Here is a 16,754-nt window from a genome sequence, read left to right on the forward strand (position 1 = left end):
TGTTGCGTACTGTTGGGTCTCCACTTTTTCTCTTCCCCCCTCCCCTTCCCTCCGTAGGCCTCCCTCGTCTCTCTCCCCCTCCCCTCCTAAGCGAGCCGTCGGGCCTCGCTCATCTCTCCCCCCCTCCTCCCCCTGTCCTCCGAAGCGAGCCCCGGCGGCTCCTGCCGCTGGGCCGCTCGTCTCTTCCCCCTCCCCTCCCCTCCGAAGCGAGGCCCGGCAGCTTGTAGCTGCCGGGGCCTCGCTGGGCTCCGGCTGGCTGGCTGGCCGGCCAGACCGCCGGCTCCAAAGCGGCGGCGGCGAGGCCGGCAGCAGAGCGTTCTGTGCGCATGCGCACAGAACGCTCTTGCACTTTCGGGGGGGATTTAAAATCCCCCCGAATTTTTTTTCAACTTTTTGTATTTTTGTGCACATGTGGGGACTGGCCCACGTGTACACAAACCTCCCCCGCCCCCCCAGCTGCCCCCGGAGCGCTGATTTAGCGATCCGCACTCCGGGGGCAAGTTGGGAATTAGATATATAGATAAGCTATGGGGACGTTGGGTAGGAATTATAAACGGGCATATGAAAAGAAGAGGGATTAAATGAGAGTAGAAATTTTAGGCTGTTGGAATAGTGACCTCAGGTGAATTTTTTAAAATTTTGTTTGGTTATTATGATTGTTAAAAATGGAAAATGAGTATATCAATAAGATGGATAATGAATGTGTGTTCGTCGACTGATAGATATACTCAATAAAAAACTTAAGTAATTCAATACAGTAGTGCAAATAAATGTCTCAACCTCAGTTACATCCAAAAAGCTTAAAGATGTGTTTTAAGCCTGAGTGACTGTTGTGTTACGTTAAGCCAGGGGTGTCAAACATAAGGCCCAGGGGCCGGAACTGGCCCACCCAGGGCTCTTATGCAGCCCACCAGCAGCTAGTGCAAGGGAGGGAATAGAAGACTGTTTGGGAGGGAGTGGGTGGAGCCACTCCTATTGTGGCTTCAGCATGGCAGAACAAACTTGTCTGCAGCAGCAGGAAAGCAGCATGGGAGTGTATGCCCAGTGCTGCACCGTTGACTCTCCAGTCTGCACATATAGGTTTTCCTTTGCAATGGGGCCTTGCAGTGAGGATACATGAACGCGGAGTTTACCAGCTGCTGTCCTTTATACAGTTTATATCTCCGGTACCTGACATTGCATTCATGGTACACATGGCCCGGCCCGACAAAGTGAAATTTATGTCAGATACGACCCTCGTTACAAATGAGTTCGACACTTCTGCGTTAAGCTATTAAAATTCTGCTTAATTAAGTCAATGTTGCAAGGTTATAGTAACTGTTGGAGCACTTTTAAGTATTTCCTCATCTGCTGATTTATTTGTGCTGAGAATCATTTACATGCCACTTAGTTTCATATTTTTTGGCTCTTAATCTGTAAGCTTCATAATTGACTGGTTAATGAAATAATCAAGTGTCAGGCTAACTGTTATAAGACTAACATAATTTTTGGCAGGGTATGAGCTTTCGTGAGTCACTGCTCATTTTTTCAGATATAGTTAAAATGTGAGTCTATGTCCTTACATCTTAGAGAGTGGAGTGGTTTCAGATGCTGAATGACAATAGCAGATGCTGTAATCAGAGGTGTCAAACTCATTTGTTATGAGAGCTGGATCTGACATAAATGTGACTTTGTTGAGCTGGGCCATGTTTGCCATAAAATGTAATGCCAGGTACCGGAGATACTTCACCAACGGTGACCCAACCCCTTCTTAGCATCTAATTAACTACCCTTTGCTCGATGTGCACAAGAAGTTTTGCACAGCACAGAGAGCTATTGCCTGACAGTCAAGGTGCAAGAACCAGACACTCTTGTGGCTCTTTAAAAAACTAACACATTTCAGAAGTTTTTGATGAGCTGGAGCATGAAATGCTGCATTCTGTTGCTGCAGGTGACCAAGTGGCATCAGTAGGGGAACCCAGTAAGCCCTGCCTTAAAGAAACTGCTATAGTCAGCAGGCTTTAGGGAGGGGTAGAGAGGGGAGGAGGGGAGGCAGCTGCACAATCCCACATCTCCTGCTGTCAAAGTCCCGCATTCAGCAATAAGCTTGAACCACAAGGGAAGCTATGATTCTCCCCAGCACCACAAGAGATCTTGAGGTGCTGCCACTCTCCGAAGATGCCAACTCCACTTTAATTGCCTTTTGCAGACTGTTATTTCCTACCAGCTCCATGGCATTATCCAGGCACAGAAAATATTACTTCCCATGTGCAAGCGCACAGATGTACATCCAGTGCCTGTCTCTGCCGTATGCAAACCTAGTACACATTTCTGAATGTCTGCTCCCATCCCTGACTTTTGCCTGAACCACCTGTTCCCCGTTTCCATTCAGACTGTTACATAAGACAGCACTCGCGTGCGGGGAGCTCAGGGAGCATGCATGTGCTATGGCTTCATCTCTTATTTAATCCTCTCCATGCTGCGGAGGGAGAGAGGCAGGACAGGAGCTGCGCACATTTGGGCTAGCAGGCTCCATATCACCTGACTCAGCGGGCCTCCTCCACCCAAACCCTTGGTGTTCTGCATGCGAGGGGAGCCCCTTATAGAAGCACCAGGCTTCTCTCTTCCCTGGGCTGCTGTGCACAGTGCGCTCAGCCCGTTGTTCCATTCATACGCTTACATAAGCAGGCATGTTTGGTAAGCTAGCCAGAGGCTTCCCATGGGCACCTGTGCCCACGGGTGCCTTCCCTGGGCTGCCCACAAAGTGGGAAGCTGCTGGGCTGGGCTGAGAGAAGTGTGTCCAAAGAGATTCTACCTGCCACACATGAATAACCAGTCATCTTTCCAGCAGCCCAGGTGGAAGAGGCAGGAGCCCAATGTGCTCTGGTCGAAGGAGGTGAGTGGCCCAGCGCCTTGGCCAAGGGCAGCAGGCAGGCCCCAAGAGGACTGGCTGTGCAGAGATTAGTTAGGACAAAACCAGCCCTCCTCACTGCTTATGGCTGCCAACTCCAGGTTGGGCAATCCCTGGAGATCTAGGGGAAGACCCTGGGGAGGGCCCACATTTGGGGAAGGGAGGTACCTCAGCAGGGGGTATAATACCCTAATATGGGCTCTTCCAGTCCACATTCAGTATGGGTACCCCCCCCCAGTTGCTTGTGGGCCAGAAAAGAGCCCTGAGCAGGCCAGTTCCAGCCCCTAGGCTGCACATTTGACATGTCTGCTGTAAATTCTAAAGGAAGGTCCATCACATTAAAGGGCATCAGATGAGTATGCACTTGCCTTAAAAAAAAAAGATCTGTTTAAGTAGGTATTATTTATTAAGGCTTGTATTCTCCTTGAAGAAAAGTTAAATCTGGTGCCGCCCATTACTCCTTACACCAGAAGTTACAGAGGCAAAACTGTATTCTAAATACATGTCTTAAGTGATACAGTTTAAATTTCAGTTCAATTGGAAGTCCTTTTGAGTAAACAGTTTTTAGAAGACATTTGCTTTCTAGTAATAAGTAAAATAGCCTGTGGAAAGCATGTACAGATGTGGTGTGTTAGATCAACAGGCAGTGAGCACCATGAATTCATGCTTAATTCTGAAACATCAGTTGGTGGGCTGGAGCTCCCTCATTCCAGAAAACATAACAGCAAGCTCCATTTTCTAAAACATCAATCTTTTTATGTTACTTATCCAAAAGAAAAAGTGCACACACTTTCAGTTTTATACATTTGAAGTATAAGCCATCATGAGAGTCTGTACTAAGATTCTAGATTAAAGGTCACCATTATTGGTACAGAATTTTAAATGGCATTTTTCAGAGGTGAAAAAGAAAGGATTTATTTTTTAAGAGCTGAACGTGTGTTTAATGGATATTGAAAAGCTTTAAAAAGCCTAAACATAAAACAAAAAAAAATTGTCCCAAGCCCCTATATTGCTGATGTTATTTAATAAGCCACAAAGAAAACAAGACAGTGATGGGAGGAAAACCCCACCACCACTTGTAGGCTGTGCAGAGCAGGTACTCCCTAAAGAACACCAGTGCACCAAATATGAAAGAGAAAGTATACTCAGATCTTCTAAATCAGCATACAACTAACCCATATCATGCTACAAGTCTTCCCAAGATATTTACTAGTGCATTATTTAATGTGTATGTCAAATATTTGAATGAGCAGAACACTAATTCCTTCTAATTGGCATTTGAATTTATCAGACCTAAGCCAGCAACTTCTAACTGAATGCACACTCATGCACTTTATAATAATAGGGCATCTCACACAGCATCAGTGAACTAGTCTGAGGTCTGTCCATGTAAAGAAAGCGCAGCGATCCAGACTACCAATGTAAGCTGCTATTTTCTGGCTTTGGAAACAACAGAGGGACCAGCAGGCTTATTCGAAGAACATAGTAAGGTTAAACTTCTGAGAATACCTTGTATTCAAATTCAGCCAAGGCAACCATATACATTCTGTTTTTCAGTTCAGATAAGCCACAAGTGGGAACCCGCAAGAACTTGTGGGAGGCTTCTCATTTCCCCCTCCCCCATTGTTTCCACTTTTCCTTTCTTGAAAGCCTCCAAAGTCTTTCCCCTTTTCCTGCTTCCTTCTTCAAGGTTTGCCAACCTCCTGGGCCTGGAGATCTCCTGGAATCACAACAGATCTCCCAACTACAGAGATCAGTTCCCCCAGTTAGGTTTGCCAGCACCAGCTTGGGAAATTCCTGGAGCTTTGGGAATGGAGCTTTGGGAAGGTGAGGTTTGGGGAGGGAAGCAACCCTAGCAGGATAAAACGCCATAGTATCCACCCTTCAAAGCAGCCATTTTCTCCAGCAGAACTGATCTTTATCATCTTGAGAGCAGTTGTAATTCTGGATGATCTCCAGCCCCAGCTGAAAGAAATGGCTACTTTGGAAGGTAGAATCTATGGTATTATATCCCTTTAAGGTCCTTCTCCTCCTCAAACCCTACCTTCCCCACGCTTCAGCCCCCAAATCTCTAGGAGTTTCCTAACCTGGAGTTGGCAACACTGACTCCTTCCCACCCAACAAGCACCTGCTATAGCAATAAGGGTATATTCAGAAGTGCTGTAGCTGCAAGCCTTTCAGACACTTACATGGTCTTTTCTACATTGGCAGAGTGTGCTACCTTGGCTCACCATTTGCTAGGGCTGTTCAGTAATGAAGGGGGCCATTTCACTTACTTAAAATGTGATTCTTTATTCTTGTAGGACGTGACAACTGAGCAATGAATAAATTACGGCAGAGCTTTAGGAGAAAGAAGGATGTTTATGTCCCTGAAGCCAGTAGGCCGCACCAGTGGCAGACAGATGAAGAAGGGGTTCGGACTGGCAAATGCAGCTTCCCAGTTAAGGTAAGCATATCTTTTTTTCAGAACAGCGAACTTCCAAATGGGGTCTGTGTGACTGGAATGTGCTAAATAGCAGTTATTTTGATTATATGGTTTATTTACCAGTGTGAGTATGCGTTCTAATCTATTACCAATGCAAATATGTTAAAAATCCGGAATTCTTTTTTTTTTTTATATGTGCGTATGTGTGTGTGTGCATCTGGAAGTCATGGCGACCTCTGGTGACTGACCCCTACTGGGGGCCTGGAGAATATTCAGAGAGGTGGCTAAATAAAGCCTGCCCCTGCCCTCCCACCTCTGGTATTTCAAGGAGGTCTCCCATCCAAGTACTTGCCAGAGTCGACCCTGCTTAGCTTCTGAGATCAGGCTTGCCTGGGCTATCCAGGTGAGGGCAAAAATCCTGAATTCTCAAGTTGGATGAACAGGTGTTTGTTCTTTGCTTTACTAATATGTGTTTATTCACTTTGTTGTGAATAATTTAAGCAATTTTAGCAGAGTACAGATTATAAATATTGTAATTATATACTCTTGTGCATAAAAAATAGCTCTGAAGAAAACCTTGTTGTATTTTGTTTTCCGATGATGTATTAAGCAACACTTTAGAGGCTCCTGTTAGGAAGAAGGGTTTTTAAATGGTGTTCTTTGTGTTGTCCTTGATTTTGTTTTAAACAGAAAGGGGTAGTAGCAAAGGAGTGCTGCTGAAGGAATAGTGTAGGGCTTTTAAATCTGTTTAAGTGCCTATGGTTGACTAGATGTGAAATAATGGAGGCATGAGTAATGCTGTTTTGGTACAGAGATTCCTTTCTGGAACTCCAGAATGTCCTGCCAACAGCTACAGGTGCCACTTGAGAAAAACTAATTTGGAGGCGCAAAAGCACAGTGAGCAGCATTATTAGACCACAAGGATTTGCTATATACATTAAATATACAGTTGAGTATTTATGGAATATTGTTTGGTTGACATTTTAGATCCTTTTTTTGTACAGAAATAGGACGGGGCTCGTCATATACTCCTCTGTGTTTCTGGATTAAGGCTAAACTTGCAGTTTGAGTCTCCCATAGGGTTGCCAAGTACCTACTTACGATCCGGCGGGGGCACATGCTTCCTCACTGGAAGATTCTTGCTTGGGACACAGGCGCTGCACTATTCCGTTGCCCAGATGTGGCGTAGGCATGTAGCCGGGCGACGCTTTAGCAATGGGGCTGGAAACTCGATGGTACCATCGAGTTTCCAGCCCCATTGCTAAAGCGTCGCCCGGCTACATGCCTACGCCACATCTGGGCAACGGAATAGTGCAGCGCCTGTGTTTTCCCCGCGGGAATGGTCCCGCGAAGAACAATACATCCCCCGCCGAATTAAAGGAAGTACTTGGGAGCCCTGGTCTCCCAGCTAATTTCCTCTTCCTGTCCAACACCATATGGCAAGGGAAGTCAATCCCAACTTACATGTTCGTATCACTTTTTAAAAAACCGGTTTGCACAGTCTTGCTTCTGGTTTGGTTGGAGCAGTAATGGTGGTTGCTGCTAGTATTGCGTACAAGAGTGAGTGAATGCAGCTTTGGTAATCAACTGCAGGCTTCCTAACATTTCAATTCAGAGCATAGGAACTTAATATACTGTAACTGAAAGCTGGAAAAGTGTTCCCATTGTCTCCATTTCGGAAGCTAAAATACTGTGCTTGACTCTTCTGAGAGCTAAACTTTTGTTGCTGCTTGTATATTGTTTTGGTTGAAACATTTGGTTGAAACATTTGATTGAAACATTTGAAAGGTCCTAGAGTGGCTGAAGAAATTTTATTTATTCACTGATCACATTTATATCCTGCTTGCCTTCTGTCATGGAACTTGAGGCAGATTATAGTAGGATCTGTCAAAACATTGACCAGAGACCTACCTGCTTAGCTGCAGTAAGGTTGTATCAGATGAAAAATTGGGGTTTGATAGCTTTGTTTGTGGTGGATACAAGTCAATCAGATGGGTGAGAGAGGCCATGATTCAGTTGGTAGACCAATCTGCTTTGCATGCTGAAGTTGTCAAGTTCAGTCTCTGGATTCTCCTGTTAAAAGGATCAGGTAGTAGGTAACCTGGAAGGCCTCTACCTGAGGGTCACTGCCAGTCAGAGTGCACAGTACTGACCATGCTAAACCAATGGTCTGACTTAGTTTACGGCAGCTTTGTGTGTTCTGTGAGAGGATACAGAGCTATGTCACTACTAGAAACCTTTTAACTCAATTTTCAGAAGATACTGTCTGTATGTCTTCAGGTTTCTGTTCATAGTTATGTGTAATAGAAACTAGAAGTGTCCGCAGATTTTATTTCTGTTCAGGTTTAGCTTGGTAAATTTTCTTCTGAGGCTTTAAAGCTATATGCATTCAGAGTAGTTCAGTTACTCTGGTAGCATTTACACTGGTTTCGGTGGAAAACACATTCCTACCTGTAATGTTTGTCTCTCCCCAAATTGGGGTGAAGTTCTTAGCTCCTGTATCCTACATCAAAGAGATCCTCCCTGTTAGTTTTCAGGTGGATTGGGGGGGGGAGGGACCTCTCTTCTCTAGAGGCAATTGAAACTTTCACTAGCACAATAGTTCTCAAATAGCTAAGTGTTCATCACAGTGAGATAGAGAGGAGCAGGGTTTTTTCTGTGTGCTCCACTTTTGTGTGTGTGGAAAAGAACAAAGCCTGTACATGACAATGGGTGAATTGGTGCAGTTTCTACAGGTCTGCTTTTAGAGAGATATCCTCTTACATAGAAATGTGATACTTCTGCTCCCCTTGCTCTGTTTGTGTGTGTGTGGCAGCTTGAGATCCTAGCTGCTACTATGCAATGCAGGCTGCTTGCCTGTTGTGCAATGAGAGAATGGAGCATAAAAAGATAAATGTCCCACTTTAGCTCTTCCAACCTTAAGAGTATACAAGCAAAGTTTTCTCCTATCTGAATGTGTCAGGCTTAGATGGTGGTGGGGGAATTGCCTCTGTTCTCTCCCTCCCACCTTTTCCCAAAAAGTACAAATAAAGCAGTAGCGCTAACATAAGATATCTAGGTGAGTTTTGGCTAGGTGTGTGAAACACAGCATGCAGAAATAGAAACTGAAATCAGGGTTGTAGCAATAAGACACTGGATTAGTTGAGGCCCAGTACTCAGGAAGTGTAATTTACATTAATAATCCTTTCCCATTATGTAGATTGTGGGGTTTTTTCATTTTCTTTTTTTTGGAGTATATATACAACTATTTCATACAATATATATATTTGTACTCTATTACATAATCTAAAACAAAAAAATAGGATGACATTTCGTCTATACAAGCAGAAAATTAACCTTAATCCTTTTATTTCTTATTCCCATATTCTACCCGCTTAATAAACCACCATACAGCTCCCTCAAAATCACGTGCTAAACAATAATACATCTTTTTTAAAAAAACAGTTTTATTAGGATATATTTCTTAATTCAAACATACATCATTTTACCTATTAACATATATCCTTTTCTCCACCCCTTCTGACTTCCCACAGTGCTCCAACCTCCAGCCCACGTCTTATATTCCCCTCTTTCCCCCTTACTCGTTTATCTACTTCTACAGGTAACATATATTTTAACTTTTGTTCTTATACATTTAAACATATTCTAAATATCATTCTTTTTTCAATAGTTATCAAAGCAAAGTAAGTTGTTTTTTACATCCCAATATTTCTCTAGATATTCTTTAAAGTCTAACAATAATACATCTTCATTTGATTATTTGTTAATTATTAGCTGTTCAATCGTCTAGCTTCTGTCCTTTACACTCAGTCTCTATAATTCTGTATTCTTCTATAACTGAAAAGTAAGCTGAACAGGGTTGCCTCTGATACCAAGGGCTGAAGAGGAAACCCCCTCAGCAGGAAGGCGAACCCTCCTCCCTACTACCAGAGGTCTGGAGGGGAGCACACCCTCCACCTCCTTACCATGCCCTCTAATTATTGACAGCTATACTTTTATTAGATGCCACTTTGTTTACATTAATAAAAAGTTGCCACTTTGGATTTAATTCTAGATTCCGTTCTTGTTCTCTTTTAATTGTTCTCTTTCAACAAAATCTATTATACTGATAACAGAAACATACTGTCTCCTTTCAATTATCTCCGTCTGATTGTTTAATCACCGCTTCCAGTAGTTTCTTTCCAGAATGCTCATCATATGCGGTAAATGTCTTGCCATTAAGATTGACCATTAGATGACCATTAGATGGCCATCTGTATTTGATCCCGTGTTCTCTCAATTTCTTTGCTGTGTCTTGAAGGTTTCTTCTCGTGAGAAGTATCTCAGCTGGAATGTCGGCAAATAGAAACACAATCGTGTCTTCGAGGGACAAGCACTCTTTTTCTCTAGTGATTTAAAAAAGTTTATTTTTGATCTGTACCTCCGTAAAATCAATCAGAATGTCTGGTGTAGCAGCCTCAGGAGCTGTTTTCGGCACGTTTATACGAAAGGCAGAGGTGATAATAATTTCGGAGGGCTCTGATACCTCTGCTGAGTCAAGTGTCTGCCACAGGCATTTATTTAAAGATACAGTAAGGTCTTCTGCTTTAGAAAAGTTTAATGAGACCCCACGAAGTTTGGCCTTTTTTTCCTCTTAGTTTAATCTCTTGGAGTATAGTTTTGTTTTTGGCCCAAGCCTCAAAGTCCTTTACCTCCTTCATTTTGTCCGCTGTTTTCTATGCTATTTGATGAGCTGCTTCTGCTCCCCCCCCCCCGGTCATTTTCATTGTTAAGGTAAGTTCATCGAGTTTCTTGTTTATCAGCTCTATTGTTTGTTTGAGCTGGCCGAATTCTTTTTTCAATTGTCCGACATCCACGCTCAAAGTCTTTAGTTCATTTTTAAGCTCATCTTTTATCTCTGTCGAAGCATGCAGGATCATAGTCTGATAACTTGGATCAGAGTTGCTAGCTCCCGCCGCCATATCCTCCATCAAGAACGTCTCTAGGTCTTCCGAGTCGTCTGAGTCTGTATTAGTCTTCCTAGGGGGTCTGTAAGATATTTTTTTTTGCTCCCTTCTTCCCCCTAGTCCTTCCCATACCCGACATTAAATTTTGTTCCTGAGTTAGTTTTATTTTTTGAGAGCAATTTTGATAATCCTCAGTGGGAATGGTCGGAGTGTGGGAGGGATGCGGCCAGCCGGAAGCTCAGCCGCCAACCCCCCCCCCCATTTAGATTGTGTTTTGATTAGTTGCATGGTAAATGCACCTCCCTACTAAATTAAAGTCTTTAAAACAATGCTGAGATTCTTGAGTTGCAAGACTCAGTACTACATTGCACATTTGCAGCGGCTGAATAGATACGTGGAATACTGTACATGCAGACTGTGGTACAAACTTGAGTTCAAGGAAACTTAATTTGTAGACTTAGTTAGTATACTTCTAGATTCAGGTGGGTAGCTGTGTTAGTCTGAAGCAACAGAACAAAGTTTGAGTCCAGTAGCACCTTTGAGACCAACAAAGTTTTATTCAAGGTATGAGCTTTCGTGTGCAAGCACACTTCCTTATTGTATGCTTGCATGCGAAAGCTCATACCTTGAATAACACTTCATTGGTCTTAAATGTGGCACTGGACTCAAACTTTGTTCTTTAAGTATACTTCTGTTATACATTGACTTGATGTTTCCAGGTGTTTCAGAAAATGGGAGTTCTGCTTTAAAAAGTGGCTTTGGTGTGTGGCTGCCCCCCCTGGGTTGTCATGTTTGCATGTCTCATCTCCTTTTTGTAGAGATGTGACTTTTTCCTACTCATGGAAAGATCTGCTAAAGTGGCCTGGAAATGCAATACAATTTTTAAATGCTTCCAGTTATGCATATAGTACACAACTGCAACTAATTTGACATTTGATTTTGAATGCCATTGAATGCTGTTGAGGTGATAAGGATGTAAGATAAGCCCTGATTGAACAGACCAGTGGTCCACCTAGTTCAACATCCTGTCTTACACAGTGACCAGGCAATTACTCTGGAGGGCCAGTAGGGCAGTAGAAACTAAAGCAATCCACTGATGTTGCCTCCTGGCATTTATATTCAGAGGTCTACTGTCTCTGAATGTGGAGGTTCCCTTTAGTCAACATGGCTAGTAGTCACTGATAGATCTTATCCTCCATGAATCTGTGATTATACTGTTCTGGACTAAGGAAGAAAATGTTGTGCTTCTGCTGCTGTGATAGATGGCTCCCCCCCCCCCCCCCCCAGTGCCAGAGACATAAGTGCCAGTCACAGTGAGATGTTAAACAAAGGGTAATGAATTAAATATTTGAAAGTGAGTTTATACATTTAATATAATAAAGGCCTCAGAATGTCTGTAAGTGCTGTTACATCACTTCTGAGTTATAGCAACCCTATAATGACCTCCAAAACATCCTATCATTCAGAGCCTTGCTCAGGTCTTGCAAATAGAATAATAATAATAATAAGAGATTGGATTTATACCCCACCCTTCACTACCCAAAGGAGTCTCAGAGCAGCTTCCAAACTCCTTTCCCTTCCCCTCCCCACAACAGACACCCTGTGAGGTAGGTGGGGCTGAGAGAGCTCTGACAGAAACTGCTCTTTTTCCAAGGACAGCTGTGCCAGAACTATGGCTTGCCCAAGGGCTGTGGCTTCCTTGAGTCAATCAATTTTATTTTGAGTCTTCCTCTTTTCCTGCTGCCTTCAACTTTTCCTAGCATTATTGTCTTTTTCTACTGAAATGTGTCTTCTCACAGAGTGACTGAAGTACAATAGTCATTTTACCTTCTTGGGACAGAGTTGATGTGATCTAGAATCCATTTATTTGTGTTTTGGTGGCCCATGGTATCCATAAAACTCTCCTCCAGTGTCACATTTCAAATGAATCGACTTTCTTCCTGTCAGCTTTCTTCATTGGCCAACTTTGACACCTATACATATAGTAACGGGGAATATTATAACTTGAATTATCTTGAGCTTGGTTATCGGCAACATACTTAAGGATCTTTTCTAGTTCCTTCATGCCTGTTCTTCCCACTCTCAATCTCCTTCGGATTTCTTCGTTGCAGTCTCCCTTTTGGTTGATGATAGAGCCAAGAAACAGGAAATCTACAATTTCAGTCTCTTCATCATCAACCTTAAAGTTGTGTAATTCCTTGGTAGTTATTACTTCTTAGTGTTCAGATGTCATCATGCTTTGGCAGTTTTTGATTTAACCTCCATCAGGAGTCATTTCAAGTCTTCACTGTTTTCTGTCAGTAATGTGTTATCTGCATATCTCAAATTGTTAATGTTCCTTCCACCAGTTTTCACACCAGCTTCATCTAAATCTAATCCTCCTTTCTGTATGATATGTTCTGCATATAGATTGAAGAGATAAGGAGATAAAATACATCCTGACTGACACTGGAAACCATTCTGTTTCTCCCTATTCTGTCCTAACAGTAGCCTCTTGTCTATACAGGTTGCACATCAAAGCAATCAGATGTTGTAGCACACAACCATAGCTTTTCGTGATCCACACAGTCAATAGGTTTGCTGTGATCTATGAAACACAAGCTGACTTTCTTCTGAAATTCTGTTGTATGCTCCAGTAACCAATGTAAATTTGCAATTTGATCTATAGAGCCTCTTAGCTTTCTGAATCCAGCTAGAATGTCTGGCATTTCTCATTCCATATATGGTAAGTCTTTGTTTCAGATTTTGAGCAGCCCTTTATTCGCATGAGAAGTTAATGCAATGGTCTGATAGTTGCTGCAGTCTTTGATGTCTCCTTTTTCAGAATAATAATGTAAATGGAGAATTTCCAGTCTGTGGGCCATTGTTTTGTTTTCTATATTTGTTGGCATACACTTGTTAAGATTTCAGATTCTGTTTCTTTGGCTTGAAATAGCTGTATTGATATCCCATCTACTCCTGGTGATTTGTTTCTCCCAACTGCTCTCAGTGCAGTTTTCACTTTACTTTCTAAAATTACAGGTGGTTCTTCAGAAGATTCTGCTGAAGGAATCTGCCATCCTTTCATTTCTTCTGTATAGTTCTTCAATGTATTGTTCTCACCTTTACTCTAGTTTACCCTATTCAATTAAATAATTTCCATGTTGATCTTTCAGCATGCCTAACTGTGCTTTAAATTTCCCCTTGTTTTCTTGGATCTTGTGGAACAGATCTTGTATTCTTCCTCCTTTGTTCTCTTCTATTTTTTTACACTGGTTATTATAATAGCTCTCTTTGTTTCTGTGTGCAGGTCACTGGAACACGGCATTTAGACTTCTGATTCTATTTCTGTTACCTTTTCCTTTTGCTTCTCATCTATCCTGAGACATTTTAAGAGTTTCATCAGTCATCCATCGAAGCTTTTCATTTCTTTTAACTACAGGAATATTCTATTTTTTTTAATTAACAGTTCATAGTCAGTAGTACCCCAAACAGCTCTTGATCTTATTTTAGCAAAGAGGGTAGAGCTTCTCCATCTTCTGCTTCTAATTATATGATCTATTTGATTTCTTTATTGGCCATATACGGTCATCTATTGGGTTGCTAAAATGTATTCACAATGATCAACTTGTTATCTTCACTGTGTTCTATGAGTTGCTCTCCTGCTTCCTTTCATACTGTAGCCCACATTGTCTGACAATATTTCATTCTGCTTTGTTCCTCACTTTTGTATTCCAGTCACCTATTATTATCAGCACATCTTGCTTAGATATGTGATCAATTTCTTCCTGGACATTTACATAAAATCTTTCAATTTCTTCCTCTTCAGCATCTGTAGCTGGGGGATAAACTTGAATGATATGTGGATAGATTTTCCATGAAGTCTGAAATAATCCGGTCAGCCTGTGCATTATAGTCCTTGTTTGCCTGTGCTACATCTTGCCTCACTAGAAGAGCAACTCTGTTTCTTCTGTGTTTGTCATTTCCACAGTAAAACATTTTGTAATTTTCTGACTGAAAATGACCAAATTCAGTACATTTTAGTTCACTCACTCCTAATATTGCAGTGTTTAAATACTCAGTTTCTTGTTCCATTTCAGAATATGGACCTCCAGTTCTAAAGTGCGTGCACACACAAATGTATGGGAGTGAGTAATATGTCTTTTTAACTGTGAAAGTCCAGCTCAAATGATAAAGAGAAACAAGTACAAATTTATAAGAGTTCAGGAAACATTTAGGGTTTCCAGACCCCCGGTCCATGTGGGGAGTTCCCCTGATTTTTCAGGCTTCTGCCTGCTGCCAGCCAACTGGCTGGTGGGGAAGCACCTCCCCAAACAGGGACGTCATGTTGCGACACTCTGCTTTTGGGCAAAACTCTATGGTTTTAGGTCAGAAAACCATAGAGTTTTGCTCAAAACACAGAGCGTTGCCATGGGATGTCCCCGACATGATATCGTCACTTCTGTGTGACATCATTGCATTGAGGATGTCGTACAACATCGCCACCCACCCCTGGAACGCCCCCCAAATCCTCCTGCTGGCAAGCCAAGGGGATCTGGCAACCCTAGAAACATTCTAAAAAGTGAAATGTTAAAAATAGAAAAACTACCCAGAAAAGTTTTTTTAAATATAAAAGTAGGAAAGCCAGCTAGAGACAGTGAGGACATCAGATAACATTGTTATTTAAGAAAAATGAGGAAATGAAAGAAATGAACCCAGTTTGTTTCATCCTTTTCCTTCCTTTTACAGGAAATTATGCAGGATACTCATTTGCCAATTAGAACCTATCTACTGTGTCACTCTGAGTGGGTAGTGGACAAGGCTTGCTGCCAAACTACCACATTTTACCATATGCCCTCTTTTTGCCTGGCAGCTTTCTAGCCTTGAAGTGTCAAGCAAATGTGAAGAGGTATAGCTCAAGTCCAATAGTGCCTTAAAGATAAAGATTTCCAGAGTACCATCATTCGAGAGTCAAAGTTTCCTTTGTCAGAGCTCTGCCTCTCTGAGCTTATATCCTGGGAATCGTGTTCATCTTTAAGTTGCTACTGGACTGAAATGTTGCTCCTCTACTGCAGACCAATATGGCTACCAGCCACCAGAGAAGTCCAAAATGCTGCTGGGTGGACAAGTTATGCACTCTCAAGCCTAACCTACCTCATGGGGTTGTTGTGAGAAGGGAGGACAGGAGAATAATGTAAGCTGCTTTGGGTTCCCATTGGGGAGAAAGGTGGGGTATAAATGAAGACCTGGTGAGAGATGAAGAGGTTGTTAACACCAGTTGGGAACAGTGACCACAATGCTATTATATGCAACATTCAGGTCAATGGAAAGTTACCCTTAAGTAGGGGTGTCAAACTCATTTGTTATAAAGGCCGGATTTGACATAAATGTCACTTTCTTGGTCCAGGCTATGTGTGCCATAAAATGTAATGCCAGATACCAGAGATATAAACTTTATAAAGGACAGCAGCTGGTAAGCGCTGAGTTGTTGTCTCCTAACTGTGAGACCCCATGGCAGCAAAACAGTCCATGTTTTCTATGGACTGTTATTGCCCCTTAGAGGGCTTGTGCTTGTGGACTATTTAGGATTGTGTTTCTTTCAAGAATTAATATTCTGTGGTTTGTGAGACTTTATGGTGTGCATTACATTTCCTTGAAGCGTTGTATATGTATTCAGTATATTTAGTATATTTCTCTGAGCATTGTTAGTTGTCTTTGGGGGGGAAATTGGGAGAGTTTTACCTTTTCATTTGTAGATTTATACTTTCCAGGTTAGTTTTGTTGTTTGTTGTTTGTTGTTTGTCAGCTGAAATTGTCCTGACCACATGAAAACCCTCTTGACACAACCAGTTGTGCCCATACAATTCCTTTTAAAAATTGGGCATACAGAAGTGCTTATGTTATCGGTGCAAGTGCATTATCACAACTTAACATGCACAATACAAAAATGGCACCTTCTCCTCCAACTTTGTTTATTCTGATATTCAATATACAATTGCCATAAGGTTTCTTGAGCATGTTGGTTCCTCTCCCATGTAGATCTATATATTGTAACTTTCTTTAGTGGGAACAGCATCTTGTTTCCTGAGCCCGCTGGGGAGGGCGGGGTATAAATCTAATAAATAAATAGATTAATGAATGAACATAAGAACATAAGAACATAAGAGACGCCAATGTTGGATCAGGCCAAAGGCACATCCAGTCCAACACTCTGTGTCACACAGTGGCCAGAAATACCAGTGCCATCAGGAGGTCCAGCAGTGGGGCCAGGACACCAGAAGCCCTCCCACTGTTGACCCCCCCCCTGTTAACCATGCAGGCTTTTTCCTATACCTGTTTGTGCCTTTCCTAACCTGCGGAATATATATTTTTTGAGCTTCTAGGATCGTAGTTTTAAATAGATCCCAAGCTTCCCCAATTGTTTTGACCCTTTCTACTTTTCCTTTCAGTTTCCTCCCCACGTGTCCCCTCATATCAGAGAAATTACCCCTTTTAAAGTTAAAAATGGTTGTGT

General features: G+C 42.2%; 1 protein-coding gene across 5 annotated transcripts in view; it reads left to right on the forward strand.

The window, feature by feature from the left end:
- The window catches only part of NUMB (numb homolog (Drosophila)), a 107,947-nt gene that overhangs the window by 43,285 nt on the left and 47,908 nt on the right, over positions 1 to 16,754 (forward strand). For all 5 annotated transcript variants that reach the window (XM_015420067.1, XM_015420066.1, XM_015420068.1 and 2 more), the window contains exon 2: positions 5,194 to 5,336. In XM_015420067.1, the coding sequence (XP_015275553.1) occupies positions 5,211 to 5,336 (126 nt within the window). In that variant the 5' untranslated portion in view covers positions 5,194 to 5,210. The remainder of the gene's footprint in view (positions 1 to 5,193; positions 5,337 to 16,754) is intronic.

Source organism: Gekko japonicus, unplaced genomic scaffold (genome assembly GCF_001447785.1).
Source record: "Gekko japonicus isolate JY-2015 unplaced genomic scaffold, Gekko_japonicus_V1.1 scaffold27, whole genome shotgun sequence".
Taxonomy (NCBI): Eukaryota; Metazoa; Chordata; class Lepidosauria; order Squamata; family Gekkonidae; genus Gekko; species Gekko japonicus.